Source organism: Macaca nemestrina, chromosome 20 (assembly GCF_043159975.1).
Source record: "Macaca nemestrina isolate mMacNem1 chromosome 20, mMacNem.hap1, whole genome shotgun sequence".
Lineage (NCBI taxonomy): Eukaryota > Metazoa > Chordata > Mammalia > Primates > Cercopithecidae > Macaca > Macaca nemestrina.
Window position 1 is genome coordinate 44,655,519 of NC_092144.1, and position 27,809 is coordinate 44,683,327.

Sequence of the window (27,809 nt, forward strand, 5' to 3'; positions counted from 1 at the left end):
CAACTCGGTCAGCACAGTCCTCTGTGCACCAAGCACACTGCTCCAGGGGACAGAAGAGTGCACATGATAGACAGAGTGGCAGATAGGTTTCTGGTGAGCCCCTGCCTCTGAGAGCTCCTGGGTTAGTGGGAGGCAGAGGCGGGCAGACCTAGGGTGCACACGGGCCAGCCTGCCAAGGCTACAGAAGGAAAGGACAGCATTGCAATGGAGGGGCCTGGCTAATGGGGGAAGATGGGAAAGCTTCCCGGGGAAGCGGCACCCGGGCTGCTGAGCCTACAGGACGGGTGAACGGCAGCCAGTGCCAGAGCGGGGAGTGCTATGGAGTGGGGACTGCTTTCCACGAAGAATGAGCAACAGGTGCCCAGGCCCTGAGTCTGAAGGTACCCCGGGGCTCTGGAGAACACATTCAACCACCCATGCTGTTTATTAAGCTCAACTGCCTGCCAGGAACTTGTCTATGAGTGGGGATGGATTGAGAATCTCCAAGACAAGGCTTCTGGTCTGGTGGAGGTCATGTTCTCATGAAAGGAGCTGGTGAACACGGAAGGTCATTTCAGATGGCAAGAGGAGGTGGCACTGACGTTGAGGGTGGAAAGGACCTGTCTCCTTCTGCTGCCCACCTAATGTTGCCACTAAGATTCCCTGAGGACAATGCCTCTGTCCCTCAGCCTGGGACTTCCAAAGAGGTTAGACTGCCCCCCCTCCCCAGGACCCAGAATCAGGGTGTTCAGGGATGGAGGATGGGGAGAGAGCAAGGCAGCCACCCCCAACCCCTCCAGGAAGGAGCTAGGAGAACCCAAGCGTCAGGCTGCCCAGTCCGAGCCCTGTGGTGACAAGGGCCCTTTTGTGCCCCCCTCCCCCGGGGGTAGGGAGGAGCTGGGCCCTGGAGGCAGGCGGCCCCTGGCACCCAGGGGGAGGGGAGGGGCTGGCAAGTGGGGGCCTAGACCCTGGGAGGCAGGGGACTGCGAGCTGGGCCGGCGGAGCAGAGGTGCAGAAGCAACTGCGTCCAAGTGAGTACGATGGCAGGGAGGCCGGGGCATGGGGAGCAGGGCGCCGGGGCAGGGAGGCCGGGGCATGGGGAGCAGGGCGCCGGGGCAGTGGCACCCAGACGTGAGCAGAGTCAGGTGCTCTGGGTGAGGAAGCGTCGCTGTGCACCGCCACTGATTTAGGATGCAGGAGGGTGTGGCTTGGAGCTGCTCTGGGGATGGGCTGGGACCATCACTGGGGCAGCGATGGGGCTCTGGGAAGAAACCGCAGAGAGAAAGAACAAAGGGCCCCCCTCAGCACCCCTTGTGGGTGAAGGTTTTGCAGGAGAGGTTTCCTTGGGGTTCCCAAGTGTGGAGCAGATGGGGTGGAGAAGGTCTGGGTCTGGCTGAAGAATGGAAGGATGTCCAGGTGATCAGATACCTGCAGTCTGCAATCTGGGAGGTAGATGGGGCAATGGACTGTAAGTGACTGCATTCTAGCACCTGGGCACCCAACAGGTGTGTGTGTGTGTGTGTGTGCACGCGCACACACACACACGGCTGCCCATGCACCTTCCTCTGTGAGCCTCAGTCAACTTTTATTCATTAATCCCCACTAAGGAAACTTTTTATTTTTTATTACTATGTTTTTAAGAGACAGTACTCTCACTATATTGCCCAGGCTGGTTTTAAACTTCTGGGCACAAGAGATTCTCCCAACTTGGCCTTCCAAAGTGCTGGGATTACAGGCGTGAACCACTGCGCACGGCCCCAACTAAGGAAACTTTCTAGATGCATTTGTCCTCATCTCATCCTTCCCTTGACATTTTAACCCAACAGATCTGCTGTACATATGTTTATGGACTGTGACCACACACATTGTAACAGCTGAGGTTGATTTGGCCCCCATCCCGAGAACTGGCTTTCCCCGCTGTTAAGAGTACATGATTTACCTGATGGTTTCATGTCTGCCCAGGCACGTGCTCATCCTTATCTGCATCTCTCACCTGTACCTTCCCGTCACAGGTGCAAGGGCAGCGTCGGCCAGGTGTCCACTGGCGCGTGTCTGGCTGGACCCGTGTGTAGCCATCCTCAGTGTGTGTGTGCAGTTCCTTGCATCTTGGTCAGCTTGCCGTGCATGCAGGGCTGTGTGTGTGTGTGTGTGTGTGTGTGTGTGTGTGTGTACGCGCCGAATGCCAGGTCTATGTCTGTCCAGGTGTGTGTGGACAGCAGCAGGGGCACTGCACGCATGCCTCGGGAACTGTGTGAGTGCCAGCCCATCTCTGTGGGCACAGGGGTCCCCGTGCCTGTCTGTGTGTTCAGGGTCCTGTCTGGGTGTCCGTGTGAGTCTCTGCTGTGTGTGCCTGCCCCTTCTGACTGGGGCTACATCTGTCACATTTCATCCCGGCGATTGGATATGTGTGTGCACGCGTCTCTGTCCGTGGGAAGAGGGTGGTGGAGACTGGGAAAAGCAATCACTTGGAAACCCTGGCTCCAACCCCAAGGCAACCCACGGAGCAGCAGGGTGCCAGGGGCTCGCTAGTCCCCGCCCTGGGCCTTCCTGGCCCCGCGCAAAGCCCAGTCAGGAGTGCCTGACCCCTTTCTCACTCCCCACCCACCCTGAAAGCCCCCCGCAGGCTAAAGCATCCCCTCCCCGAGGGAACAGGACTCTTTTGTACCGGGGACCAGCTTCTGGTGAGGGTGCAGACACCAGGGGCCGTCTGTGGGGTGGGAGAGGGCGGCAGGAATTCACACGGCATGTCGGGAATGCTGATGTTGTGAAACCCAGTCATTGATGGCGCTGGGTCCCTGCCCGCCACCCCCAGGCCCCGGCCGTGGGACATCTGCTCCCTCACTCCACTCGCCACACCCCCCTGCCTCACCCCCGGAACCCCGATGCAGCCGTTCCCCCCTTCCCTCCCCACAGTTCTCCCACACCCCAGCTTGTGGGGAGTTGTTGCCAGAGAGTGGCTTCGAGGCTGTGTGGGAGGGTCCCAGGCACGATGGGAGGCCACACGGGCAGCCTGACAACAGATCACAACCCATGCAGGAGCTACTGAAGCGAGGGCGGGTTGGGGGCCCCGATCCCACCCCCTTGCACCTGAGTGACTCTTGTTGCAGGCTGTCTGGCAGCTTCAGGTGGACCCAGAAGACGTTCCCAACTCAGGGAGACTCAGGTGAGGGGCAGGGTACCAATTCTCTTCCCTTGCTTCCGCTTTGCAATGCTGGCCCTGCCTTGGCTCTCTGGTTCTTACTTGCTGGAGCTCTCCAGGGCCATCATAATGACAAAGATACTGATCAGCACATCATCACTGCACAGAGACAGGGCATGCGGCTAAGACTGCAGACCGACTGTGTGGCCTTGGGCGAGTCACTTAACCTCTCTGGACCTCAGCTATAAAATGAGGATAATGCATCTTCCTCAAAGAGATCAAATGAGTTAAGACAGCAGAATAAGCAATGAGGGCTGGCGCATGGCCAATGCCATCGAAGGGTTTGTAATTATAAGTAATAGCAGCAGGTCGAGTGAGGTGGCTCACGCCTGTAATCCCTACACTTTGGGAGGCTGAGGCAGGAGAATCGCTTGAGCCAAGGAGTTTGAGACCAGTCTGAGCAACGTGGAATATGGCAAGACTCCCATCTCTAAAAATAAATAAATAAATAAATAACAAAATAAATAAACTACAATAAAATTAGCCAGGCATGGTGGTGCGCACCTGAGGACCCAGCTACTCTGGAGCATCGCGTAAGCCTGGGAGATTGAAGCTGCAGGGAGCGAGCCATGATTGCACCATTGCATTTCAGCCTGGGCGACAGAGCTGAGACCCCATCTCAAAAAGTAAAAAGTTAAAAAATATCAGCAGACCAGCAAGGTGATTTACACCGGTAATCCTTTGGGAAGCCAAGGCAGGAATATTGCCGGAGGCCGGGAGTTCAAGACCAGCCTGGGCAACATAGTGAGACCCCTCCCGCCCCATTTCCACAAAAAAGAAGAAAAATTAACTGGGTGTGGTGGAGCATACCAGAAGCTGAGACAGGAGGATGACACGAGCTCAGGATTTCGAGGCTATAGTGAGCTGTGATTGTGTCACTGCATTCCAGCCAAGACCCTGTCTCAGAAAAACAAGTAAATAAAGGCATTAATAGATAATAATAGCAGCAGCAGCTAGCATGTGAATGAGCCCCTTCCTGAAGGCCGCATGGAACACCCCCTTTCACTTCCCCCAGCCTTTAACCCTCTCCTCTCCCTTTCCAGCGATCACTCACTTGCTGTACAGAATGATATTCCTCACGGCACTGCCTCTGTTCTGGATTATGATTTCAGGTAATGGCCGACAGGTGCTGGGGACTCAAGGGCCTTGGCCCCTGAGCAGGTTGGAGGTGGGTCCCTGCACCCCCTGGCACGTGGTCGGGGATGGGAGCTGGAGGGGGTGATCAGGTAGGATGTGTCCCTGAACTTCAGCTCTCCTGCTTGCCCGCAGCCTCCCGAGGGGGTCACTGGGGTGCCTGGATGCCCTCCTCCATCTCGGCCTTCGAAGGCACGTGCGTCTCCATCCCCTGCCGCTTTGACTTCCCGGATGAGCTGCGGCCCGCCGTGGTGCATGGCGTCTGGTACTTCAATAGCCCCTACCCCAAGAACTACCCTCCGGTGGTCTTCAAGTCGCGCACCCAAGTCGTACACGAGAGCTTCCAGGGCCGCAGCCGCCTCCTGGGGGACCTGGGCCTGCGCAACTGCACCCTCCTGCTCAGCAACGTCAGCCCCGAGCTGGGCGGGAAGTACTATTTCCGTGGGGACCTGGGCGGCTACAACCAGTACACCTTCTCAGAGCACAGCGTCCTGGACATCATCAGTGAGTCCCCAGCGGTTGTGCAGGCACCGGGGGCTGCGGCAGCGGGGCAGGAAGGAGTGTGGCCGGAAGGCCTCCCCACACCTTCCCCAGCAGGCCTGGATGGCAGATCTGGGAGGTGCTGATTTGGCTGGGGGTGCAAACCTCAAGGCCCACGCAGACCATGCAGATGACACACATGAACAAAGCAGGGCCCCAGAATAGTCTTGCTAGCCTCAGAGGGAAACAGGTGCTCCTACTCTTTTGGAAACACCTGGAGAAAGGCAGTGGGGCCAGTGGGTAGGGGCAAGGCTGCTGGGTCCCCACTTCAGCGTAGTGACCTCGGGCAAGTGACTTAACTTCCTTGGGCCTTGGTTTTCTCTTCTGGAAAATGGGGATAAGAACAGCACTTAAGGCAATGAGTAAAATGCTGTCAAGTGCCCAGGGCAGCACCTGGCACGTGGCCTCTAGCTCTGGCCAACAGAAAGCAGGGCCATGGCTGTCAGGCGTTCTGAGTTTTCAAGATAAACCAGAATTTTGGATTCTTTGGTGTAATCTCCTAATTCTTGAATTTTGGCTGCTGATTCAGATTTTTTTTTTTTTTTTTAAATCCTTTAAGCCAAATAGAATACAGCTATGGCCAGACACGGCAATCAGAATAGGGCACACTGCCTGATTTCATGGGATCCCCCTGCCTCATTTCAAATGAGGCAGTCACTCATTTGAGTGGCGCTGCTGCTTGGAGCCCTCAGTGCTGGGTCCCTATGAGACAGCCGGGTTCACCCTGGTGCGGAAAGGGACTGCAGAGGTGCAGTACACACACACACACCACTCTACAGAAATCACACACTACACACTGCACACTCTACCTACACACTACCCACACACCACACACACCACACACTACACAAACCACACACCACACACACATCACACACTACACATGCATCACGCACTACAAAAACCACACACCACACACTGCTCATGCTACCTACACACTGCCCACACACAAATCACACACACACACCAAACACACACAACACACACCGCACTACACAAACCACACACCACACACTGCATATGCTACACACACTCTACCCACACACCACACATACACCACACCAAACACACATCACACACACAAACACCACACTACAAAAACCACACACCACACACTGCACATGCTACACACATAGAACCCACACACACACACACCACACCAAACACACACCACACACACCACACACTACAAAAACCACACACCACACATTGCACATACTAACCACACACCACACACACACCACACACCACATAAACTACACACCACACACTGCACACACTGCCCATACGCCACACACACTACACACACCACACAGTACACACACCACATACATACACCACATACTGAACATGCTACCCACACACCACACACTACACACCACACAAACCATGCACACACTACACCCTATGTATACACACTGTACACATATATGCACTACCCACACATCACAACACAAACCACACACTCCACACACAACAAACATGCACAACACGCACTACACAAACCACACACTGCACACACACCACACATTACCCAAACCACACACCACACACTGCACACTCTACCTACACACTACCCACACACCAAATACACGCCACACACCAAACACACACCACACAAATCAGACACCATGTACACACCACACACACAAACCACACACTATACCCACCACACACTGCACACACACACCATACACTACACAAACCACAACACACACTGCAGACACTACCCCTACACCAAACACACACCACGCACTACACACAAATCACATGCTACACAAACCACACACACTACACCCTACACACCTGCACACATACATGCACTACTCACACACCACACACATACCACGTGCTACACATAGCACACACATCACACATGTTACAAACCACACACCACATACACACCACATACTACACTCACACCACATACACCACACCACACACACCACACACCACACACACATACCACGTACTACACAAACCACATACCACACACAACCCAAATTGCACAACACCCCCACACACTGCACACGTACATGTACTACCCCCACATCACACACACACCACACATGACACAGACCACACACCACATACACCAGCACTAAACTCACACCACACAAACCACACATCACACACACAACACACACTGCACACATACCATACACACAAACCACACAATGCACATGCTACCCACACACCACACACTACACACATGCATCACAAACACACCACACACGACACAAACCACACACATCACACTACACACATGCACCACACACCCACGCCACACACACACACCCCCCTGCACACACACACTCACGTGCCAGGCAGAGGGTAAACCAAGCAGGCATGGGAGAGGAGAGCCGCTTGGGAAGCGATGAGGTGTGGGGAGCCCACACTGACGCCAGAGCTACGGGGTTTGTAGCCAGTGTTACCTGGTGCCAGCTGCAGCCTCAGTTTCTTCATCTGCAAAATAAGCAAAATTACAGTACTTGCCCTCTCACTTCGTGGGAGGGACTGGCAAGTTAAACGCTGTCAAGTGCTCTGGCCACGACACTGTGATTTTCATTACGATGGTGCTCCGATGGCTCCGTGGAGGGCTCCGGGGTGACCAAGAAGAGGAAGGGTGAGGGGAACTCTGGATCCGGAGGCAGGGAGCGGAGGCGGTACCCTTGAGGCGTACCATTGCCAGCAATGGAGGTGGACAAGGAGGAGGGTGGGTGGGGTGGGACTGGGACCGTAGCCCAGTGCTGCTTCCTCAGCCCTCCCTTTCCCCGCCTCGTATAGACACCCCCAACATCGTAGTGCCCCCAGAGGTGGTGGCAGGCACGGAAGTGGAGGTCAGCTGCATGGTGCCAGACAACTGCCCAGAGCTGCGTCCTGAGCTGAGCTGGCTGGGCCACGAGGGGCTGGGGGAGCCCGCTGTGCTGGGCCGGCTGCGGGAGGACGAGGGCACCTGGGTGCAGGTGTCGCTGCTGCACTTCGTGCCCACGAGGGAGGCCAACGGCCACCGGCTGGGCTGCCAGGCCTCCTTCCCCAACACCACCCTGCAGTTCGAAGGCTACGCCAGCCTGGACGTCAAGTGTGAGCCTGGGTGCGGGCAGGGCGGGGTGGGACGGGGTGGGGCGGGGCCCAAGGAGGGGATGGACCTGGGGATGGGGCCGGGCAGTGATGGGGGCGGGGCCAGGGCCAGGGCCAGACAGGGATTGGTGGGTGGGGTGGGGGCGGAACCAGGCAGTCCCGGGGTGGGGCCAAGGCTGAGGGCGAGGCCGGGCAGTTTTGGAAGCTGGGCCGGGCTGGCGGGGAGAGGGCACTGGGCCGAGTCCCCAGCACCTGCTCACTAAAGTCGCTGTGTCGCGGGCCTCAGACCCCCCGGTGATTGTGGAGATGAACTCCTCGGTGGAAGCCATCGAGGGCTCCCACGTGAGCCTGCTCTGTGGGGCTGACAGCAACCCGCCGCCGCTGCTGACCTGGATGCGGGACGGGACGGTGCTCCGGGAGGCCGTGGCCGAGAGCCTGCTCCTGGAGCTGGAGGAGGTGACCCCCGCCGAGGACGGCGTCTACGCCTGCCTGGCCGAGAATGCCTACGGCCAGGACAACCGCACCGTGGGGCTCAGTGTCATGTGTGAGTGGCCTGCCCTGTGTGTCCACACGCCCACCTGCAGCCGAGAGACAAAGGGAAGAGGCCTCATCCAGGGCGATTAGGGGCTGAGCCCCGCAGGGGACGGGCCATAAACACAGTCGAGACCAAGGTGGACAGGAGGGTTGCAGGTCAATGTGCACCTTCGTTCTTTGCACAAGAATCTGGGGAACACCTGCTCTGCCTCACCCTCCTTCCCAGGATAAGACCCAGGCCTGCCTCCTAGGGAAGCCTGTTAGCTGCAGCTTCCTGAGGGCAGCTCCTGGCTGTTCTGGGACTTGGTGTGGGCCTGGCCCCAGAAAATTTTACTTTATGAAATTTTTTTGGAGACAAGGTCTTGCTCTGTTGCCCAGTCTGGAATGTAGTGGTGCCATCATAGCACCCCTTGCCCTCAAACTCCTGGGCTCGAGCAAGCCTCCCACCCCAGCCTCCCAAGCAGCTGGGCCTACAGGTGTGCACCACCACCAAATGCCAGGCTAGTTTTTAAATTGTTTTGTAAAGTTGGGATCTTGCTATGTTGCCCAGGCTGGTCTCAAACTCTTGGGCTCAAGCGAGCCTCCCACCTCAGCCTGCTGCACTGCTGGGCCTACAGGCAGGAGCCACCACACCCAGCCAATTTTTCTATTTTTTTGTAGAGACAGAGAATGGATATGTTCCCTGGCCTGGTCTTAAACTTCTGGGCTCAAGTGATCCTCCCGCCTCAGCCTCCCAAAGTGCTGGGATTACAAGCGTGAGCCACTGCGCCTGGCCAGGAATCCGCATTTTTAAATGAATTTCATTGTAGTTCTAATGAGAGGGTTGAGGGGACTTCAGGCCTCATCCAGCCCCTTGTATGCAAATTTATATTATTGGGCCTGCAAGAAGGGAGCTGGTCAGAAGAGGATTCTTAGCTGTGAACCAAGGAGAGACCATTCATTCTTTCATTCATTCATTCACAAATGTGTATTGAGGCAAAGTGCCCAGCACTGGGGATATTAACAATGACAGCCCCAGCCAACATTTGCTCCATAGCTCCTGCGGGCTTTTTTTTTTTTTTTTTTTTGAGACAGAGTCTCACTCTGTCACCAGGCTGGAGTGCAGTGGCGCAATCTTGGCTCACTGCAACCTCTCACTTCCTGGTTCAAGCAATTCTCCTGCCTCAGCTTCCCGAGTAGCTAGGATTACAGGCGCACACCACCACGCCTGGCTAATTTTTGTATTTTTAGTAGAGACAGGGTTTCACCATGTTGGCCAGGATAATCTCAAACTCCTGACCTCGTGATCTGCCTGCCTTGGCCTCCCAAAGTGCTGGGATTACAGGCATGAGCCAGCGAGCTCGGCCTAATTTTTGTATTTTTAGTAGAGACGGGATTTCACCATGTTGGTCAGGCTGGTCTCGATCTCCTGACCTCAGGGGACCTGCCTGCCTCAGCTTCCCAAAGTGCTGGAATTACAGGTATGAACCTCCATGCCTGGCTTCCTGCGTGCTTTTGACATGCCCTTTTCCCCCCAGTATTCCCATGGCTGGCTCTGCCCACCTCCTAGGCTCGCTGAAGCCTTTCCCCATCATCCTATCCCAAACTATAACTACCCTGATTTGCCATACCCTCAGCCCCTTTATTTTTCTCTACATACTTCTTCCCATCTTACAAAGTATATATTTTATTTAAGTACATCTGCTCTTTCCACATGCTTTAGGCATTCAAGCTAGAGCAATGCCTGTCACTCAGCAGGTTCTCAGTGAATGTTAGATGATTGCCCCTATGAAGATGGAACTATTATAAAGCCCATTTTCCAGATGAGAAAAGTGAGGCCCAGAGAGGTTAAGACGTGGGCCCACACACAACTGGGCAGGGGTAGAGTCGGGATCTGAAGACAAGCACTCTGGCTACAGAGCTGCTGTTCTTGGAAACGAGATAGCCGGGACTGGGGTCACTTGAGCCTTCCTGAACTGGTGTGCTAGGTTTGGGGTGGGATCTGGGGTCCTATCTGGGGGTGGCTGGCAGAAACATCTACTGGGTTCTGACCATCAGTCCCGTCCCACCCCTCAGATGCACCCTGGAAGCCGACGGTGAACGGGACCATGGTGGCCGTAGAGGGGGAGACGGTCTCTATCTTGTGCTCTACGCAGAGCAACCCGGACCCTATTCTCACCATCTTCAAGGAGAAGCAGATCCTGGCTACAGTCATCTACGAGAGCGAGCTGCAGCTGGAGCTGCCAGCCGTGTCGCCTGAGGATGATGGAGAGTACTGGTGCGTGGCTGAGAACCAGTATGGCCAGAGGGCCACCGCCTTCAACCTGTCTGTGGAGTGTGAGTACCTTCCGCTCCCCTTCAACCTGTCTGTGGAGTGTGAGTACCTTCCGCTCCCCTTCAACCTGTCTGTGGAGTGTGAGTACCTTCCGCTCCCCTTCAACCTGTCTGTGGAGTGTGAGTACCTTCCGCTCCCCTTCAACCTGGCTGTGGAGTGTGAGTACCTTCCACTCCCCTTCAACCTGGCTGTGGAGTGTGAGTAACTTTCACTCCCCTATGCCAGGGATGGATGGTTCCGTGGGGGACACCAGGGTTACTGTGGGTGCCCATGCATCCCAATCAGTGTTGGCTTTGCCTGTCCTCCGGAGAGACGAGGAAGGGAAGCTGAATTCACAGCAGGAATATAAAATCCCATCTGAGAATACTGTGTTCCCACATCCAGGGGTGGACCTTTTTTTTCCTTTTTTTTTTTTTTTGAGACACAGTTTTGCTCTGTCACCCAGGCTGGAGTGCAGTGGCGCAATCTCCGCTCACTGCAATCTCTGCCTCCTGGGTTCAAGCAATTTTCCTGACCCAGCCTCCTGAGAAGCTGGAATTACAGGCACCAGCCACCACACCTGGCTAATTTTTGTATTTTTAGTAGAGACAGGATTTTGCCATGTTGGCCTGGCTTGTCTCGAACCCCTGACCTCAGATGATCTGCCCGCCGCAGTCTCCCAAAGTCCTAGGATTACAAGCGTGAGCCACCGCATCCAGCCTGGGGTGGACTTTTGACCAATGGAATTTCTGGATCCTGTGGCTACTGCCCCTCTGCATTAACCAAAACAATGACCATGGTCTCTAACCTGTGTAGAGTGTCGCTATGTACCAGGCACTGTTGGAAGCGCTGTACAGCAACCCACTCATTTCATCCTCATGACATCTTCATGAGGGAGATTCTATTACTGTTCCCCTGTTTATGGAGAAGGAAGCTGAGACCCAGAGAGGTTACGCCACTTGCCTAAGTCCCCACAGCCAGGAAATGGCAGAATTTGAGGTTTGAATCCAGGCAGTCTGGTTCCATTCTTCTTCCCTGCCCAAGGCTGACCTCATCCTATGTTATGACAGCAGAATACATTGATGGGGTAGTTGTTATACACAAAAGACTGTGCGGCTCTGTGAAAGGTGGAGGATAGGGCTGAGAAGACACCACGCTTATGAACAGGTAGAGAATAGCTGGAGAGATGACATAGATGCACATAGAAAGCTACTGTCTTGGAAATGAAACTCACCATTGCATGGTTGGCCAGCGCTTCTCATCTCCTCACTATGGACTGTGCCACCATCTCCCACCACCCCTACCGCCACAGCCATCACTCCAGGTTGTAGCAGCCAAGTCACAGTTTTGACTCCCCTTCCTCAAGCAACTCCCTCTGGAATGTCGCCTTCCTGTTTCCATTTCCCCTGCTTCCCCCCAAGTTCCTGTTGGCTTCTAGCACTCCTCTCTAAACTTCACCTTTCTGGTCTTCACGATGCCCATAATGGCGCCCACCACACAAATTTGTCAGAAAGTTTGATGACATTCAACATGCAAAGAATTCAATGCAGTGTCTGCTACACGGTATATGCTCTGTGCTGTGTACATGGTGACAATCAGTACATGGCAGATATAGGTTAGTCCTGTGGGGCCACCTCTCGTGGCAAAGCCGTCCCTTCCCTGCTGACCTATAATCTTTGGGCACTTTCCCTCCTGGTTCTGTTCCCTAGTGGGGTTGATGTGATCCTGGTGCGGGACTGCGTGGTCCCCTGCTCCCTCCATCTGTGCGTGCCATCCTGGGTCAGCTTCCCCCTCTTATTGTCCCCTGTCCCCTGCTACACCCCACACCAGTGATTCTTAAGTTTAAGAGTCAGAGAGAGGAGGTGATGGGAGCACTTGAGCAAGCATGCAGCACCACCTCGCATACATTTTCTGGTGGGGCGCAGATCTCTCCTTTATAGTAAGAGCAGTGGGCAGCAAGCGGGCATTAGGGGCCTGCCCTGGGCCAGACCTTGAATCCCCTACAGCTGTTTTCTGGCTCAGTTCTTTTTTCTCTTTTTTTTGAGACTGAGTCTCGCTGTGTCGCCCAGGCTGAAGTGCAGGGGCACGATCTTGGCTCACTGCAACCTCTGCCTCCCAGGCTCAAGCGATTCTCCTGCCTCAGTCTCCCAACTAGCTGGGATTACAGGCGTGCACCACCACGCCCAGCTAATTTTTGTATTTTTAGTAGAGATGGGGTTTCTTCATGTTGCCTGGGCTGTTCTCCAACTCCTAGCCTCAAGTGATCCACCCGCCTTGGCCTCCCAAAGTGCTGGGATTACAGGCGTGAGCCACCACGCCCGGCCTATCTGGTTCAGTTTCAATCCTAGGGTCACCCTGTGAAACAGGGGTGTGTTATCATTCTCCCCTTCACCAAGGAGAAAACTCAGGGGCGGAATTCCCTGAGGCCAGGCAGCTATAAAATTGGTCCGAGCCCGATACTTCCAGACTCCTGTCTGCCCCAGCTGTTAAACCTCTGGCTGCCTCACCTCCCTCACAGCTCTTAGCACTCCAGGACTCAATCTGGCTTCTCTTGAAAACGAACACACAGGCAGATATGGAGTGTGCAGGCCTCACCCTGCTGGAATTGAGGGGAGCAGTGGCCCTGTCCCCTGCCCCACCTGCCAGCTCCCCACTCTTCACCCAGGGCTGTGTCAAAGTGCTTGCCCTTGGAGAGTGTGACCCTCAGGCTCCCTCCCTCTGCATACAGTCAATGTTCCCTGGCACCAGGGCTCCAATGTTCACTGACAATGGCGGTGACCCTTGAGCAGGGCCTTCTGTCCTACCTGCCCACCCCAGAGCCCTGAATGGCACGGGGCATGTAGGAAGCGTGCAAACTTGCCGAGTGCCTGAGATGTCTAGGGAACTAGCTTGAGTACATTGCACATATTTTTTTTTTTTTTTTTGAGACGGAGTCTTGCTCTGTCACCCAGGCTGGAGTGCAGTGGCGCGATCTCGGCTCACTACAAGCTCCGCCTCCTGGGTTCACGCCATTCTCCTGCCTCAGCCTCCCGAGTAGCTGGGACTACAGGCGCCCGCTACCACGCCCGGCTAATTTTTTTGTATTTTTAGTAGAGACGGGGTTTCACCGTGTTAGCCAGGATGGTCTTGATCTCCTGACCTTGTGATCCGCCCGTCTCGGCCTCCCAAAGTGCTGGGATTACAGGCTTGAGCCACCGCGCCCGGCCACATTGCACATATTGACCTATTTTGTTCTTACAACCATGTGACTGGGGGGAGGATACCATTCTTCACCCCAGTTTAATACAAGGAAACAGAAGTTTGACTGGCATCCAGTCCCAATAGGGCTGAACAGACCTGGGCCAGAATCCCAGCTCTGTCCCCATCCTCCTGCAAGAGCTCAGGCAAGTGACTTCAGTTTTGCAACCCTTAGCAAGGGTTCATAACAGTATCTTACCACAAAGATGGCTGTGAGAACTAAGAGAATTAGGCTGGGCATGGTGGCCCACGCCTGTAATCCCAGCACTTTGGGAGGCTGAGACAGGTGGATCACTTGAGGCCAGGAGTTCGAGACCAGCCTGGCCAACTTGACAAAACCCCATCTCTACTAAAAATACAAAAATTAGCCAGGCGTGATGGTGCAGACCTGTAGTCCCAGCTACTCAGGAGGCTGAGGCAGGAGAATCGCTTGAGCCTGGGGGTTGTGGAGGTTGCAGTAAGCTGAGATGGAGCCAGTGTACTCCAGCCTGGATGACAGAGCAAGACTCTGTCCCACCCCTCCACTGCCCCCGAAAAAAAGAAGAACTAAGAGAACAATACTGAGTGTTCATAGTGCTACGTACTCTGTGGATATTGGATGTCATCATCTTTCTCACTGATTTTTCCTTTGGACTCCAGGTTAAATATTTGTGTGTGTTCTGCTGCTGAGGTTTTGCTCATGTGACCCCTCGGCTGGAATGGTTCTGTCTATCTACCCATGAGTACTTGGGTGGGACGTTAAGTGTTTTTATTTTATTTTTTAAACATATTTATTATTACTATTATTTTTTAGAGACAGGGTCTTGCCCTGTTGCCCAGGCTGGAATGCAATGGTTTGATCATTGCTCACTGCAGCCTCAACCTCCTGAGCTCAACTGTTTCTCACACTTCAGCCTCCTGAGTAGCTGGGACTACAGGCATGCATCACTATGCCCAGTTAATGTTTTAATTTTTTGTAGAGATGGGGTCTTGCTCTGTTGCCCAGGCTGGTCTCAAACTCCCGGGCTCAAGTGATCCTCCTGCTTTGGCCTCCCAAAGTGCTGGAGTGACAGGTGTGAGCCACCACGCCCGGATGGGATGTTAAGTGTTTACAACACACTTGCGCGCCTATCTTCGGAGTCCTGTAGCCCCTTGTGAGTTACTGACTGTAACCCCCTGGTTTGCATAGATGAGAACTCCATCCTGTAGGTCCAGGAGGCTGAGTGGCCTCATCCAGCCAGTAGATGGCAGAGCTGGGATTCAAGCCAAATCCATCCCATTGCAAACTCCTCATTCTTTGTACCTTTGTCTTTGAGGTTTGTCTAGAGCCCCATAACAGTTTCTGCAGCTTCACAGGTTGCCTGCAAAGATACTAAGCACGTGCACCAGCAGGGTATCGGCATTCCGCCAACATCCAGGTCGGACACTTTGTCACCAGAGCACCAGTGATGCTGTCTTGAGTGGAAGTGCTTTGAAAAAGTTTTAAGTCTGTCCATTCAGGTTCGCTGTTATTAATGTACTCTATGGTGTGTTAGCTGGTTAACGCTATAGCAAGCATATTGCATCTCTGCCCAAAGAGGACTTTTTATTTAGTAGACTTAGAGACGTATGCACAGAGGTTCCCATCCCTGTCGTGAATCCGTGTGCCCGTATGACTCTCACCACCATTACCGGCACATTCTTTTTGCTGGAAATTGAAAATAGGTGGGGTAGGTGAGCCAAGGGTCTCTTGCCTGTGTGGAAGTGGGTTTTGGTAAGAACTCACTGAGAACCTGTGCTCAGTCTAGAGCAAGCCAAGGAGGGTGCTGGACTCTCCGGCCGAGAAAGAGAACATAGTTTAAAAAGCAGCATTCGGTGCTGGGAAACAGTTTCGTATTTTGGTACAAAAATTAGCCGGGCATCACCACGCCCGTGTAGTCCCAGCTACTGAAGAGGCTGAGGCAGGACAGTCACTTGAACCTGGAAGACAGAGGTTGCCATGAGCCGAGATCGCGCCGCTGTACTCCAGCCTGGGCGACAGAGAGAGACTCCGTCTCAAAAAATCATAGTAATAATAATAATAATAATAATTTCCTATTTTTGAAAATGAAAAAAAAAAAGCCTACCAGTACTATTTTTGTAATCCAGTGGCAGCAAAGCAAAGCTCAACCAAGTGACTTTGGGTGGAGGGTGGTGTTTGGTGCTAGTGGCAGAAGGGAATCCCATGGGTGAGGGGGGGCCAGGGTTCAAGGGGGCTTTAGGGGAGGAAGTAGGGGGCATCTGCAGCAGGGACTGAAAGGAAGGAGCAGAGGCTGGAAGCCAGAAAGGAAGGGATAGTCTGAACCTTGTGAGCCCCAAGGGTCTGGGGAGACCGGGGGCTGGGAGATTTCCATAGTTCCTCCCTTCTACGTGTGAGGCCCAGAGTGGAGATGGAGCAAGCCCCTGTCTTGATGAAAACAGGGGGCCCCTTATATCAGCGTGTGATGCAGGGAGGGTTAGTGCTGCAGAGGAGAGCTGAGTTAGGCAGGGAGTGAATGATGCATGGAGCGAGGTGCAGCTTCCCTGTGTGGTCAGAGAAGGAGATGCCGCGTGGGTAGAGGCCGATGTGGAGCGAGGGAGGGCGTTCCACAGGCAATTGATGGAAGTGTTCCAGGTTGAGGGAGAAACACACAGATCCTGGAGTGGCAGAAAGCTCCACGATTTTGAGACACAGCAAGGAACCGGTGTGGCTGGAAAGGACTAAGCCAGGGGAAGAGAAGGAGAGAGCATGTGGTCAGGCAGGGCCTGAGGGACCTTGTAGATGAAAGACTTTGTATTTTGGGCTGGGCACAGTGGCTTGCACCTTATAATCCCAGCACTTTAGGAGGCCAAGGCAGGAAGATTGCTTGAGCTCAGGAGTTCAAGACCAGCGTGGGGAACATAGCAAGACCCTGTCTCTACAAAAACAAACAAAAACCCTCCAGTAACTGTCATGAGTAAGATGGATTTACCGTCCTCTGCAGTTCTGAACATAAAGCTTTAAAATCAAAAGGCTTTTTGCAATTTTGGCAACACCCTGATTTGACGGCAAAATCTGCCCTAAAGAACACAAGGCTGTTTGCAATCTGTACTGATTTCATTTAGGGTGAATATTCGTACTTTTTGCTGTATATACTACATTGAACTATGTGAAATTTTTTCTGCATGTCAAAAATGGTCGAATGTGGCTGGGTGCAGTGGCTCATGCCTGTAATCCCAGCACTTTGGGAGGCTGAGGCGGGAGGATCGCTAGAGGCCAGGAGTGCAAATGAGCTATAGTACTGCCACTGCATTTCAGCCTGGGCGACAGGGCCAGACCCTGTCTCAAAACGATAAAAAATAAAGGATTTGTATTTTAGGTGAATCGCGGAGCAACAGAAGGAGGGTTTTGAGCAGAGTGCTGTGATCTGATTTATGTATTTCAAAGTGAATGAGGTTAGAGAGAGTGAAAGAGCCAGGGCCCAGGAGAAACAGCCCATCCCTGTGACATAGTGCTCCGTCCAGGCCGAACCTGAGGCTAGAGTCGCCTCAAAAGCGGCACCAGAAGAATCGCCCCAAGAGAGCACCCCAAACCATCCTGAAATGAGGCCACTTGGGATTCCAAAGAGAGAGGCACTAAACACCAGGTGATCACCAGTCCAAAGCATTTGGGAGGGGAACTGGCACGGTGCTACAGTGAGAGAAAGGGAGGTTCTACCCAGACATGTCTGTGAGGGTCAGGGTATGGGTTTACATGAGGGTTTAAGGAATTTGGCCCAGGGCTGGGGCTGGTTTCTTTCATTCTTTCATTTTTGTTGTTGTTGTTTGGGGTTTTTTTGAGACAGCGTCTCATTCTATCACCCAGGCTGGTGTGCAGTGGCGAGATCCCAGCTCACTACAACCTCTGCCTCCCAGGCTCAAATGATTCTCCTGCCTCAGCCTCCCGAGTAGCTGGGACTACAGGTGTGCACCACCACACTTGGCTAATTTTGTGTTTTTAGTAGAGACAGGGTTTCACTATCTTGGCCAGGATCTCGAACTCCTGACCTCAGGTGATCCATCCACTTTTCGGCCTCACAAAGTGCTAGGATTACAGCTGTGACCCACCGTGCTCGACCTCTTTTAGTGTTTTGAGCAACAATCTAAACACCTTTATCAGTGCCTGGGAATGTTCAAGGCCCCTGGCGTGGGTTAGTGAAGCTTGCAGTGAAAACAGGCAGCCGGCAGGGTCGTAGTGAGGTCAAGGCACTCTCAGTCAGGACAGAGAAAAAAGGAGGGGGAAATTGGAGGGCTCTACTTGAAGCTACCGCCCCCATCCTTGGCCACGCTGGCCTTGCCTTGAGCCAAGGAGTCTCCCGGGCCGGGCCTCGTTGGTTCCTGGCCACCTTCAGTCCTGATTTTGCCTCTGCAGTCGCTCCTGTGCTCCTCCTGGAGTCCCACTGCGCGGCAGCCCGAGACACGGTGCAGTGCCTGTGCGTGGTGAAGTCCAACCCGGAGCCATCCGTGGCCTTTGAGCTGCCGTCGCGCAATGTGACCGTGAACGAGAGCGAGCGGGAGTTCGTGTACTCCGAGCGCAGCGGCCTGGTGCTCACCAGCATCCTCACGCTGCGGGGGCAGGCCCAGGCCCCGCCCCGCGTCATCTGCACCGCGAGGAACCTCTATGGCGCCAAGAGCCTGGAGCTGCCCTTCCAGGGAGCCCGTGAGTGGCATGGACTTGGGGTGGGAGCCACAGGAGGCAGCGGGCTCCTCTTGGATCCAAGCTCCCAAGGCTGACCAACAGCCACAGAGCATGGGCTATGCAGATTGAGAAAAAGGTCAAATTCTCCCTTTCCGGGTGGAGAGGAGAAGCCGCCCTGAGTTTGCCCCGAGTTTGCTCTGACCTTGGCGGTATGAGCCCTTCCCCAGGGCCTCTCCAGCACAAAAGGGATTGCCCTGGCGCCAGGAGCCTCCGTGCCAGTCAGTCAGTGCAAGGATGCCCCGGCTGCGTGAATACATTGACTGTCACCCCAGCACGTCTCCAAAGTTCTCAGGTGTTGTCACCACCACCCATAGCCCTAAGGGCGCCTGGGTCTTCTCTGTCCTCAGATCGACTGATGTGGGCCAAGATCGGGCCTGTGGGCGCTGTGGTCGCCTTTGCCATCCTGATTGCCATCGTCTGCTACATTACCCAGACACGCAGGAAGTGAGTGCCAGCCGGGGCTGATCTGGGGATGATCCAAAAAGGGGACCTGGTGGGAGATGGAGGCCTGGAGTGGGCAGGGGAAGGCAGCACCCTAAGTGTAGAGAAGGCAGATTCTGCTCTGGGATGTTCAGCGGGACAGAGGAGAGACGGTTCCTGTTAAGTCCAGCCCCTGCTGGTCAGGGGCACACCAGGGCCTGGGCTGAGCCCTTTACACACATCATTTGAGGCCTGTTTCCCCACATTCTATTTTGACGGCCTCCCTATCTCCAGTAACTCTCCGCTACACACTCCAGTGTGGTGGGGAAAGCCCAGGTACCCCCTACAGCCACAACAGCAGGTCCACTTGACGCCAGAAGCCCCAAAGATTACACACATCTGTGGCAAAAAATATATGCCTTGGCCGGGTGCATTGGCTCACACCTGTTATCCCACACTTTAGGAGGCCAAGGCGGAAGGATTGCTTGAGGCCAGGAATCTGACACCAGCCTGGGCAACACAGCAAGACCACATCTCTAAAAAAAATTTTTTTTTGATTAGCCAGGCATGGTGGCACACACCTGTAGTCCCAGCTACTTGGGAGGCTGAGGTGGAAGGATTGCTTGAGCTCAGGAATTAGAGGCCTGCCTGGGCAACATAGGGAGACCCCATCTACAAAAAAATGAAAAAATTAGCTAGGCATAGTGGCACGGGCCTGTGGTCCCAGCTACTCCAGAGGCTGAGGAGGGAAGATCGCTTGAGCCTGGGAGGTTGAGGCTGTAGTGAGCTATGATTTCACCACTGTACTCCAGTCTAGGTGACAAAGAGAGACCCTGTCTCTAAAAACAAACAAACAAGCAAACAAATAAACAGACAGAAAACCTCTCCAGCCCCAAACCACAGCTACCTGGCCCAACTGAACTGCAGCTGTGTTTCTTCCTTGTGGTGTACACACATCAGCTGTCCTGAGAAATAAATTCACCTCTCTGCTCCACATCCTGGCGGCAAGAGGGGCAGACAGACCCAGAGCCTATGAGGGGGAACCTGGAGAATCCAGACGGGGGTCCTGAAAAACAGCAGAGCCCAGCGGCCAGGTGGCTCATCCCCAGCCAGGCAGGGGCCGCAGAGGTGGGAAGGATGGGCTGTGTGGGCAGGAGAGGCTGGTTCTGAAAGGGCTGCTTGCCACATCTTAGAGATGGGTGGGAGAACTCTGAGGTCCCCTGAGCCGAACTCCTAAAACACATGGGGGTGCAGAAAGGGAGGGCAGAGGGAGGTCTGACGAGTCCCGCCCTACAGAAAGAACGTGACAGAGAGCCCCAGCTTCTCGGCAGGGGACAGCCCTCCCGTCCTGTTCAGCAGCGACTTCCGCATCTCGGGGGCACCAGAGAAGTATGAGGTAAGGACTAGAGCCCTGCAGCGCCAGGCTGGCCTGGGAACCTGGATACCAGGATCACCGAGGGCCTGGGAGGGGCCTGTGAGGCCAAGGGGCAGGGGAGTGGGGTGGCCTCTCAGAGGAGGAGAGGAAGGACATTCCAGGGCTGGGTTGGACCTGGAGGCTGGGGAGGAAGTGCCCAGGCTGAAGCTCTGTAGGGGGCGATGGGACATGGGGCCCAAGGAACCCCTCCCTCCCGCTGCCTGCGTCTGTGACTGCATTTCCTTCTCCAATAGTCCAAAGAGGTCTCTACCCTGGATTCTCACTGAGCGCCCCAGGAGGTAGGTTCCAGGGGCCTCAGTGTGCCCTCCTCTGGGCCCTCCTTGGGCCCTGGGGTTGGCGTGCATGTCCGTGTGTCCCTGTCAGGTGTCAAGGTGGTCTCTGGTGAAGTTTGGGCCTGCCCGGCGGTGCTGGCCTTGTCTAGTCTCTCCTGTTGCAGCTCCCTTCTGTCTGTGGCCCCCGTCCTGTGTGTCCAAATTCCTGTGACTGGGGGGTGGGAAGCATGAGGGGAACCCACGTGTCACTTGCAGGACCTCCCAGATGGAGGGGGAACCCATGCCGGATCTAAACATGGGGGATACGTACCAAACCAGGTATTTCCAGGAATTTGGAAAGATGGGGTCCTGACTAGGTGGCTTCCCAGCACTTTGAGAAGCTGAGGCGGTTGGATCACTTGAGGTCAGGAGTTCGAGACCAGCCAGGCCAACATGGTGAAACCCCATCTCTACTAAAAATACAAAAAATTAGCCAGGCGTGTTGGCGGGCGCCTGTAATCCCAGCTACTCGGGAGGCTGAGGCAGGAGAATCGCTTGAACCCCAGAGGTGGAGGTTGCAGTGAGCCGAGATTGAGCCATTGCAATCCAGCCTGGGTCTCAAAAAAAAAAAAAAAAAAAAAAGAAGAAGAAGAAAAAGAAGAAGAAAGCTTCCTGGATAGACTGAATTTGTAGGCAGATTTCAAGCTCAGCAATGATTAACACTGGCAGAAGCTCCAGAGTGGGACCTGGTGACCGCTGGGCCTGCTGGGCCTGCGGTCCTTGAGAAAGGAGGTTGACACAGGTATTTACTTGGTACGGAACTCAGGAGCTCTGAGGGTGCAAATACTCTGGCCTCTGCATGGGGAAAAGGCAGGGAGCAGGACCCTGCTAATGGGTGATTTCCCCTCCTAGAGCGAGAGGCGCCTGGGATCTGAGAGGAGGCTGCTGGGCCTTCGGGGAGAACCCCCAGAGCTGGACCTGAGCTATTCTCACTCGGACCTGGGGAAACGGCCCACCAAGGACAGCTACACACTGACGGAGGAGCTAGCTGAGTATGCTGAAATCCGGGTCAAGTGAAGGAGCTGGGGGCAGCCCATGTGGCTGACCCCCCTCAGGACCCTCGCTGGCCCCCACTGGCTGCGGGCTCCCTTCCTCCCAAAAGTAGCGGGGGCTGGGGCAGGAGGGGAATGAGGCAGGTGACAGTGAGGTCCTGGGGACCTGACCTCCCCCTCCTTCCCAGCTGCCCCTCCCTGCCAACACCCCCACGCCCTCATTACGGCTCCTCTCCAACCACCTTTACCCTCATCTGTCCGGAGAGGAGCTCTGTCTGTCCGTGTTATTTATTGCTACTTCCTGCCTGGTCTCCTGCCCCGACACCTGGCCCCAGGGCCTGTACAAAAGGGACATGAAATAAATGCCCCGAAGCTAAAGCCAGTCTAGATCCTGATGCTTTCTGACCCGTCTTTGGGCAGTCTGCCATCCCACCGTCTACAGAACGATGACAGAATTTCTCCTTGCCCTCGGCTGAGCCTGGTGTGCAGGCAAGGGCCCAGGGATTTTAGCCTTGAACCCAGGGTCAGTGGCCATTAAGTTGCTCCCACTCTGAGCTGGTAGCTGCGGGCTGGGTCTGGTTTGACTTCTGGGTGATTTCACATAAAAATCCTCATGCTGGTTTCTGTTGCAGTCAGATCAGTTGACAGCACCAGGCTTGCACTTGCACGTGGCCATGGCTTGCTGAAAGGGAGGGTCCTGTGCATTGGCCACAGTCCCCAGCACTCCCTATTGTCCCACACCTGGCCGGCTTCTTACACTGAGATTACCTCCTGGTCCCTGCAGCTTGGAGTGTGAGCCGCAGATGTAGGTCTCACGAGCCCATGTTGGTTTCACCCCCATCTCTCATATTCATGCTGCAATTTGCAGTGTCAGCAAATTTTACACATCCCTACATTCAGTTCAAGAAACATTAATTAAGCACCAGCTGTATACCAAGCACTTTCCAGAGGCTCAGGCTATCCTGAGAAGGGTCTCCGAGGACAACTCTATGACAATGAGAACGCTGAGACTTAGGGAAGTTAGGTGATTTTCCCAGGGTCCCGGAGCTCAGAAATGGTGTGGCCAGGCCCTGGGGTCAATTCTTCTGATTCAAATACACTCTTTTCTTTTCCTTCCTTCCTTCCTTCCTTCCTTCCTTCCTTCCTTCCTTCCTTCCTTCCTTCCTTCCTTCCTTTCTCTCTTTCTTTTCCTTTCTTTCCTTCCTTCCTTCCTTTCTCTTTCTCTTTTCTTTTCTCTTTTCTTTTCTTTCCTTCTTTCTTTCTTTCTTTTTCTTTCTTTCTTTCTTTCTTTTTTTCTTTCTCTTTCTCTCTTTCGTTCTTTCTCCTTTCTTTTTTTTTTTTTTTGATGGAGTCTCGCTCTATCGCCCAAGCTGGAGTGCAGTAGTGCGATCTCGGCTCACTGCAACCTCTGCCTCCTGGGTTCAAGCGATTCTCCTGCCTCAGCCTCCCGAGTAGCTGAGATCACAGGCACCTGCCACCACGCCCAGCTAATTTTTGTATCAATTGCACTTTTTCTATAATACCTGTCAGGAAGTAAAAAAGGGCCAGAGTGTCTCGTGTAAATGGGATTAGTAACTAACAGTTGTTGAACGCTTTCTATGATTCTACCCAGTTTGCGTTAATTAATCTCCATTAACCTCATTTACCTTCCCTAACAACTAGACAATGGTTCTCAAAGTGTGGTCCCTAGGAAGCAGCATCAGCAGCACAAGGGAGCTTGCTAAAAAGGCGAATTTTCAGCCCCCACCCCAGACTTCAGGAATCAAAAACCCTGGGGTGGGGCCCAGGAATCTGTGTTTTGAGAAGTCCTTGGTGGATTCTGATGCACGTGCATGTTTGAGAACAAGCGGCTGAAGCCTGGAGAAGTTATATCAGTTCCGCGGTCCCCAGCTGTTAGCAGTGGAGCCCAGATTTGAGCCCCAACCACTGGCTGCAGAGGCCACACTCCGACGCTGTGCTACACGGCTGTGTCGGTGAGAACCAAAGGCTGCTCACAGAGCTCGGGTGCTGGAGGAGCAGTCAGGTTAAGCCGTGGGCTGCAGCCGTGAGGGCAGGGTTTCCTATACGGCAGCTCTGCCTGGTTTTTGTTTTGTTTTGTTTTCTGTTTTTTTTTGAGATGGAGTCTCACTCTGTCATCCAGTCTAGAGTTCAGTGGCACAATCTTGGCTCACTGCACCCTCTGCCTCCCAGATTCAAGCGATTCTTCTGCCTCAGCCTCCTGAGTAGCTGGGACTACAGGTGCCCACCACACTCAGATAATTTTTGTATTTTTAGTAGAGACGAGGTTTCACCATGTTGTCCAGGCTGGTCTTGAACCCCTGACCTCAAGTGATCCACCCAACTCGGCCTCCCAAAGTGCTGGGATGACAGGCATGAGCCACCATGCCCACCTCTCCCTGCATTTTGAAGAAGGCAGAGGACGCAGCACAGAGACCAAAAGAAAGGCCTAGAGGCAGGAATGAACAAACCAGGTCGGGAGGGGAGGTGACATGGGGCTGCTTGGCTGGGACGGGAAGTCCACATGCAGGAGGAAAGCAGACATGGGTGGGGGCCAGGCCGTGGGCAGTGGGAAGGGAGGCACTCTGTGGGGCCTGTCCAAGCTGGCAGAGTGCATGCCCTTTCCGCACGGGGCTCACAGTCTTGCAGGGAGAAGGACATGAAAGAATCTCATGCACATATCAAACCACAACTGTGACACCTGCTCCCAAGGGGTAGCTCAGAGTTTTTACAGCAGGGGTCCCCAGTGCTGTACTGCACACACTGATACTGGTCTGTGGCCTGTTAGTGACTGGGCTGCACAGCAGGAGGTGAGCAGCCAGCGAGCAAGCATGACCGCCTGAGCTCCGCCTCCTGTCAGATCAGCAGCGGCTTTAGATTCTCGTAGCAGCACGATCCCTATCGTGAACGGTGCATGCGAGGGATCTAGGTTGCGTACTCACAGATCATGCCTGATGAACTGTCACTGTCTCCCATCAGCCCCGGATGGGACCGTCTAGTTGCAGGGAAACAAGCTCAGGGCTCCCACTGATTCTACGTGATGGTGAGTTGTAGACTTACTTCATTGTATATCACAATGTAATAATAATAGAAATCAAGTGCACAATACATGTAATGTGCTTGAATCATCCCCAGCTCCCTCCCCACTCTCAGGTCCATGGAAAAATTGTCTTCCATGAAACCGATCCCTGGTGCCAAAAAGGTTGGGGACCGCTGTTTTACAGCATAGAATCTAAGTGTGACTTGAGGTCTGAGGGGCCAGAGGAGGCTTCCCTGTGGAAGGAAACTCACATATGTGTGAAGGCCCCAAGTGGGAACATGTTTAGCAAAACTGCAAAATTCGAGGAGCTGAAGCAAGGCCGGAGAGGCATGAGATGGGGCTGGGGATACACAGGGCCCTCTCGGCAGCCGGGAGGGAAGCCCCTTCCAGATCCGCTGCATACATGCTCAACAGCCCTGCCCTGACACACCTGTCCCCTGACGACAGATCCTGGCTCCAGCAGGTCTGGCCTGGGAGGACTTCGCCCAGAGGAGCAGAACATTGTCAATAACCAGGGATCGGGGAGTAACCCCGCTCTGCCCAAAGTGCAGCTTGAGGGCCCCGGGAGCCACTGTGACGCTACTGTGTATGCTTCATTTAGTATGCGCCAGAACAACAGGAAACCAGAATGCCAAACCGGCTTCACATGAGGCTAAGTCAAAATAAATAAATAAATAAATAAATAAGAAAAAAAAAATCAATCAACTGAATTGATTTTTAAAATGTATTCAATAAACATGTTGCAGGTGACTCATAGACAGGACAAAAGTCCTGAAGGTTGTAGGCAAACCTCTAAAGTTTGGGAAACAATGAAGGAATTTGACACAAAGACCACCCTTAGGAGGGACTGGCACTCAACCATGGTGAATGTGTAGGACCGAGCCGGGCGCGGTGGCTTATGCCTGTAATCCCAGCACTTTGGGAGGCTGAGGCTGGTGGATGGCTTCAGCCCAGGAGTTTGAGACCAGTCTCAGCAACGTATCAAGACCCTGTCTTTACAAAAAATACAAAAATTAGGCAGGTACGGTGGCGTGCACCTGTAGTCCTACCTACGCGGGAGGCTAAAGTGGGAGGATCGTTTGAGTCCAGGAGATGGAGTTTGCAGTGAGCCGAGACTGAAACATTGCACTCCAGCCTGGGCAACAGAGTCAGACCCTGTCTCAAAAAACAAACAAACAAACAAACAAACAAGTAGGACCTGAGTTCGAGTTCACTCTCTCAGACTTCCCCACCCAGCTCCTGGATCCCACCAGAACACCAGAATTCAACATATGCTCACTGAGCACCTCTGTGTGCCAGGCCTATGCCGGGCCCCAGGGTCACAGCAGTGCCCCCCAAAAATCACTCTCTGGCCTCCCAGAGCTGACGTTCTGCAGAAGAGACAGACAACGATCCGAAAGACAAGCAAACACGTGACCTCTGACAGTGAAGGAACCACAGAGGGGTGCAATGTCAGGCTGTGCTGGGTCAGGCTGCCATTTCAGAAAGAGAAGTCATTTGACTTGAGACCGGAAGGAAGTGAGGGAGGGAGATCTGTGGGTTCCTGGGGAATGTGGGTCCAGGGAAGGCCAAAATCAAGTGCAAAGACTCCTGGCGAGAATGCACTTGTTACGTTCATGGAACAAGAAGGAAAGAAGCATGCTTGAGTGGAGTGATGGAGGTGGAGTGGTTGCCCAAGGAAGCTTGATCACACAGAGTCTTGTAGGCCACAGGCAGGACTGGTGCTTGTTTATTTGTTTGTTTTGAGACAGTCTCGCTCTGTTGCCCAGGCTGGAGTGCAGTGGCACAATCTCAGCTCACTTCAGCCTCTGCCTCCCGGGTTCAAGCGATTCTCCTGCCTCAGCCTCCTGAGTAGTTGGGATTACAAGCATGTACCACCACGCCAGTCTAATTTTTATATTTTTAGTAGAGACCGGGTTTCACCATGTTGGCCAGGCTGGTCTTGAACTCCTGACCTCAGGTGATCCACCCACCTCAGCCTCCCAAAGTGCTGGGAGTACAGACGTGAGCCACTCCATCCAGCAATGGAATTTAATTCTAGTTTTGTTTTGTTTTTGAGATGGAGTCTTGCTCTGTCGCTGAGGCTAGAGTGCAGTGGCGTGATCTCAGCTCACTGCCACTTCTGCCTCCCGGGTTCAAGTGATTCACCTGCCTCAGCCTCCCAAGTAGCTGGGATTACAGGCATGCACCACCACGCCTGGCTAAGTTTTGTATTTTAATAGACACAGGGTTTCATCATGTTGGCCAGACTGGTCTCGAACTTCTGACCTCAAGTTATCTGCCTGCCTCCGCCTGCCAAAGTGCTGGGATTACAAGTGTGAACCATCGCGCCCAGCTGGAACTTGGGCTTTCAAAGAGCACGTTGAGAAGCCGCTGGAGAAGTGAGCTCGGAGGGTGTGATGGAGGGCTTGAGGCTTCAGACGCCTACTGGCAGCTGCATGGACAGTGAACACAGGCTATCAGTGGAGGCAGGGACAGGGCTGGGAGGCCCTGGCCATTGTCCAAGAGAGAGGAAGTGGAGATGGAAAGAGGAGTGGGGTCAGGACCCATTTTGGAGGAGGAAGTGGCAGGACTCACTTGAAGAGTCAAAGGTGACTCCAGCTGCTTCCTTAAGAGGTCGAAGAAAGCGCGAGGGGCAGGTTCAGTGCAGAACGCAAGAGTGACCTACTCCGGCCGAGTTCACGCCCAGGGAGGCCCTCAGGGACAGGGAAGACAGATGGCACCCCCTCCCTCTGAAATGCCAAGCTGAGGAAGAATCAGAACACATGACATAGTGACTCAGAGAGATGGGGGCAGATGCTGAGATGAGGGCTGGCCAGGCAGGAAGGGAGGTGAGAAGGTCTCATGGCCTCACGTGCCAGGAGGGCTGGGCCACCATGTGCGGGAGGGAGGACACCCAGGCACCAGGCCATGGTCATGACACG

The 27,809-nt window shown here is 54.1% G+C and overlaps 2 protein-coding genes across 5 annotated transcripts in view; both read left to right on the forward strand.

Moving 5' to 3' along the window:
* Window positions 1-872: 872 nt before the first annotated feature.
* Window positions 873-22,226, forward strand: LOC105495533 (myelin associated glycoprotein). Of its 3 annotated transcripts, XM_011765211.2 has the most exons (12): window positions 873-1,010; window positions 3,087-3,142; window positions 4,222-4,290; window positions 4,448-4,816; window positions 7,640-7,936; window positions 8,220-8,477; window positions 10,523-10,783; window positions 18,364-18,651; window positions 19,038-19,134; window positions 20,407-20,506; window positions 20,779-20,823; window positions 21,709-22,226. In XM_011765211.2, the coding sequence occupies exons 3-11, from the start codon at window positions 4,245-4,247 to the stop codon at window positions 20,809-20,811; spliced, it is 1,749 nt and encodes a 582-aa protein (XP_011763513.2). In that variant the 5' UTR covers window positions 873-1,010; window positions 3,087-3,142; window positions 4,222-4,244; the 3' UTR covers window positions 20,812-20,823; window positions 21,709-22,226. The 3 variants fall into 3 exon arrangements, with proteins under 3 accessions (XP_011763513.2, XP_011763512.2, XP_011763514.2); XM_011765210.2 differs by lacking the exon at window positions 20,779-20,823; XM_011765212.2 differs by lacking the exons at window positions 3,087-3,142; window positions 20,779-20,823 and having other exon boundaries at window positions 890-1,010.
* LOC105495532 (CD22 molecule) overlaps window positions 19,116-27,809 on the forward strand; it is a 42,104-nt gene continuing 33,410 nt past the window's right edge. Inside the window, exons 1-3 of one of the 2 annotated variants that reach the window (XM_071086318.1) lie at window positions 19,116-19,134; window positions 20,407-20,506; window positions 20,779-20,823. In XM_071086318.1, coding sequence (XP_070942419.1) covers window positions 20,502-20,506; window positions 20,779-20,823 — 50 coding nt within the window. In that variant the 5' untranslated portion in view covers window positions 19,116-19,134; window positions 20,407-20,501. Of the gene's footprint in view, window positions 19,135-20,406; window positions 20,507-20,778; window positions 20,824-27,809 lie in introns of those variants that run through there. The other variant, XM_071086319.1, reaches the window with a different exon arrangement.

Coding starts and splice junctions, on each gene's coding strand:
- LOC105495533 (XM_011765210.2), top strand. CDS start 4,245: ATGATATTCCTCACGGCACTGCCTCTGTTCTGGATTATGATTTCAG. Junction 7,937..8,219: donor CGCCAGCCTGGACGTCAAGT/GTGAGCCTGGGT, acceptor CGCGGGCCTCAG/ACCCCCCGGTGATTGTGGAG. Junction 19,135..20,406: donor ATTACCCAGACACGCAGGAA/GTGAGTGCCAGC, acceptor CCCGCCCTACAG/AAAGAACGTGACAGAGAGCC.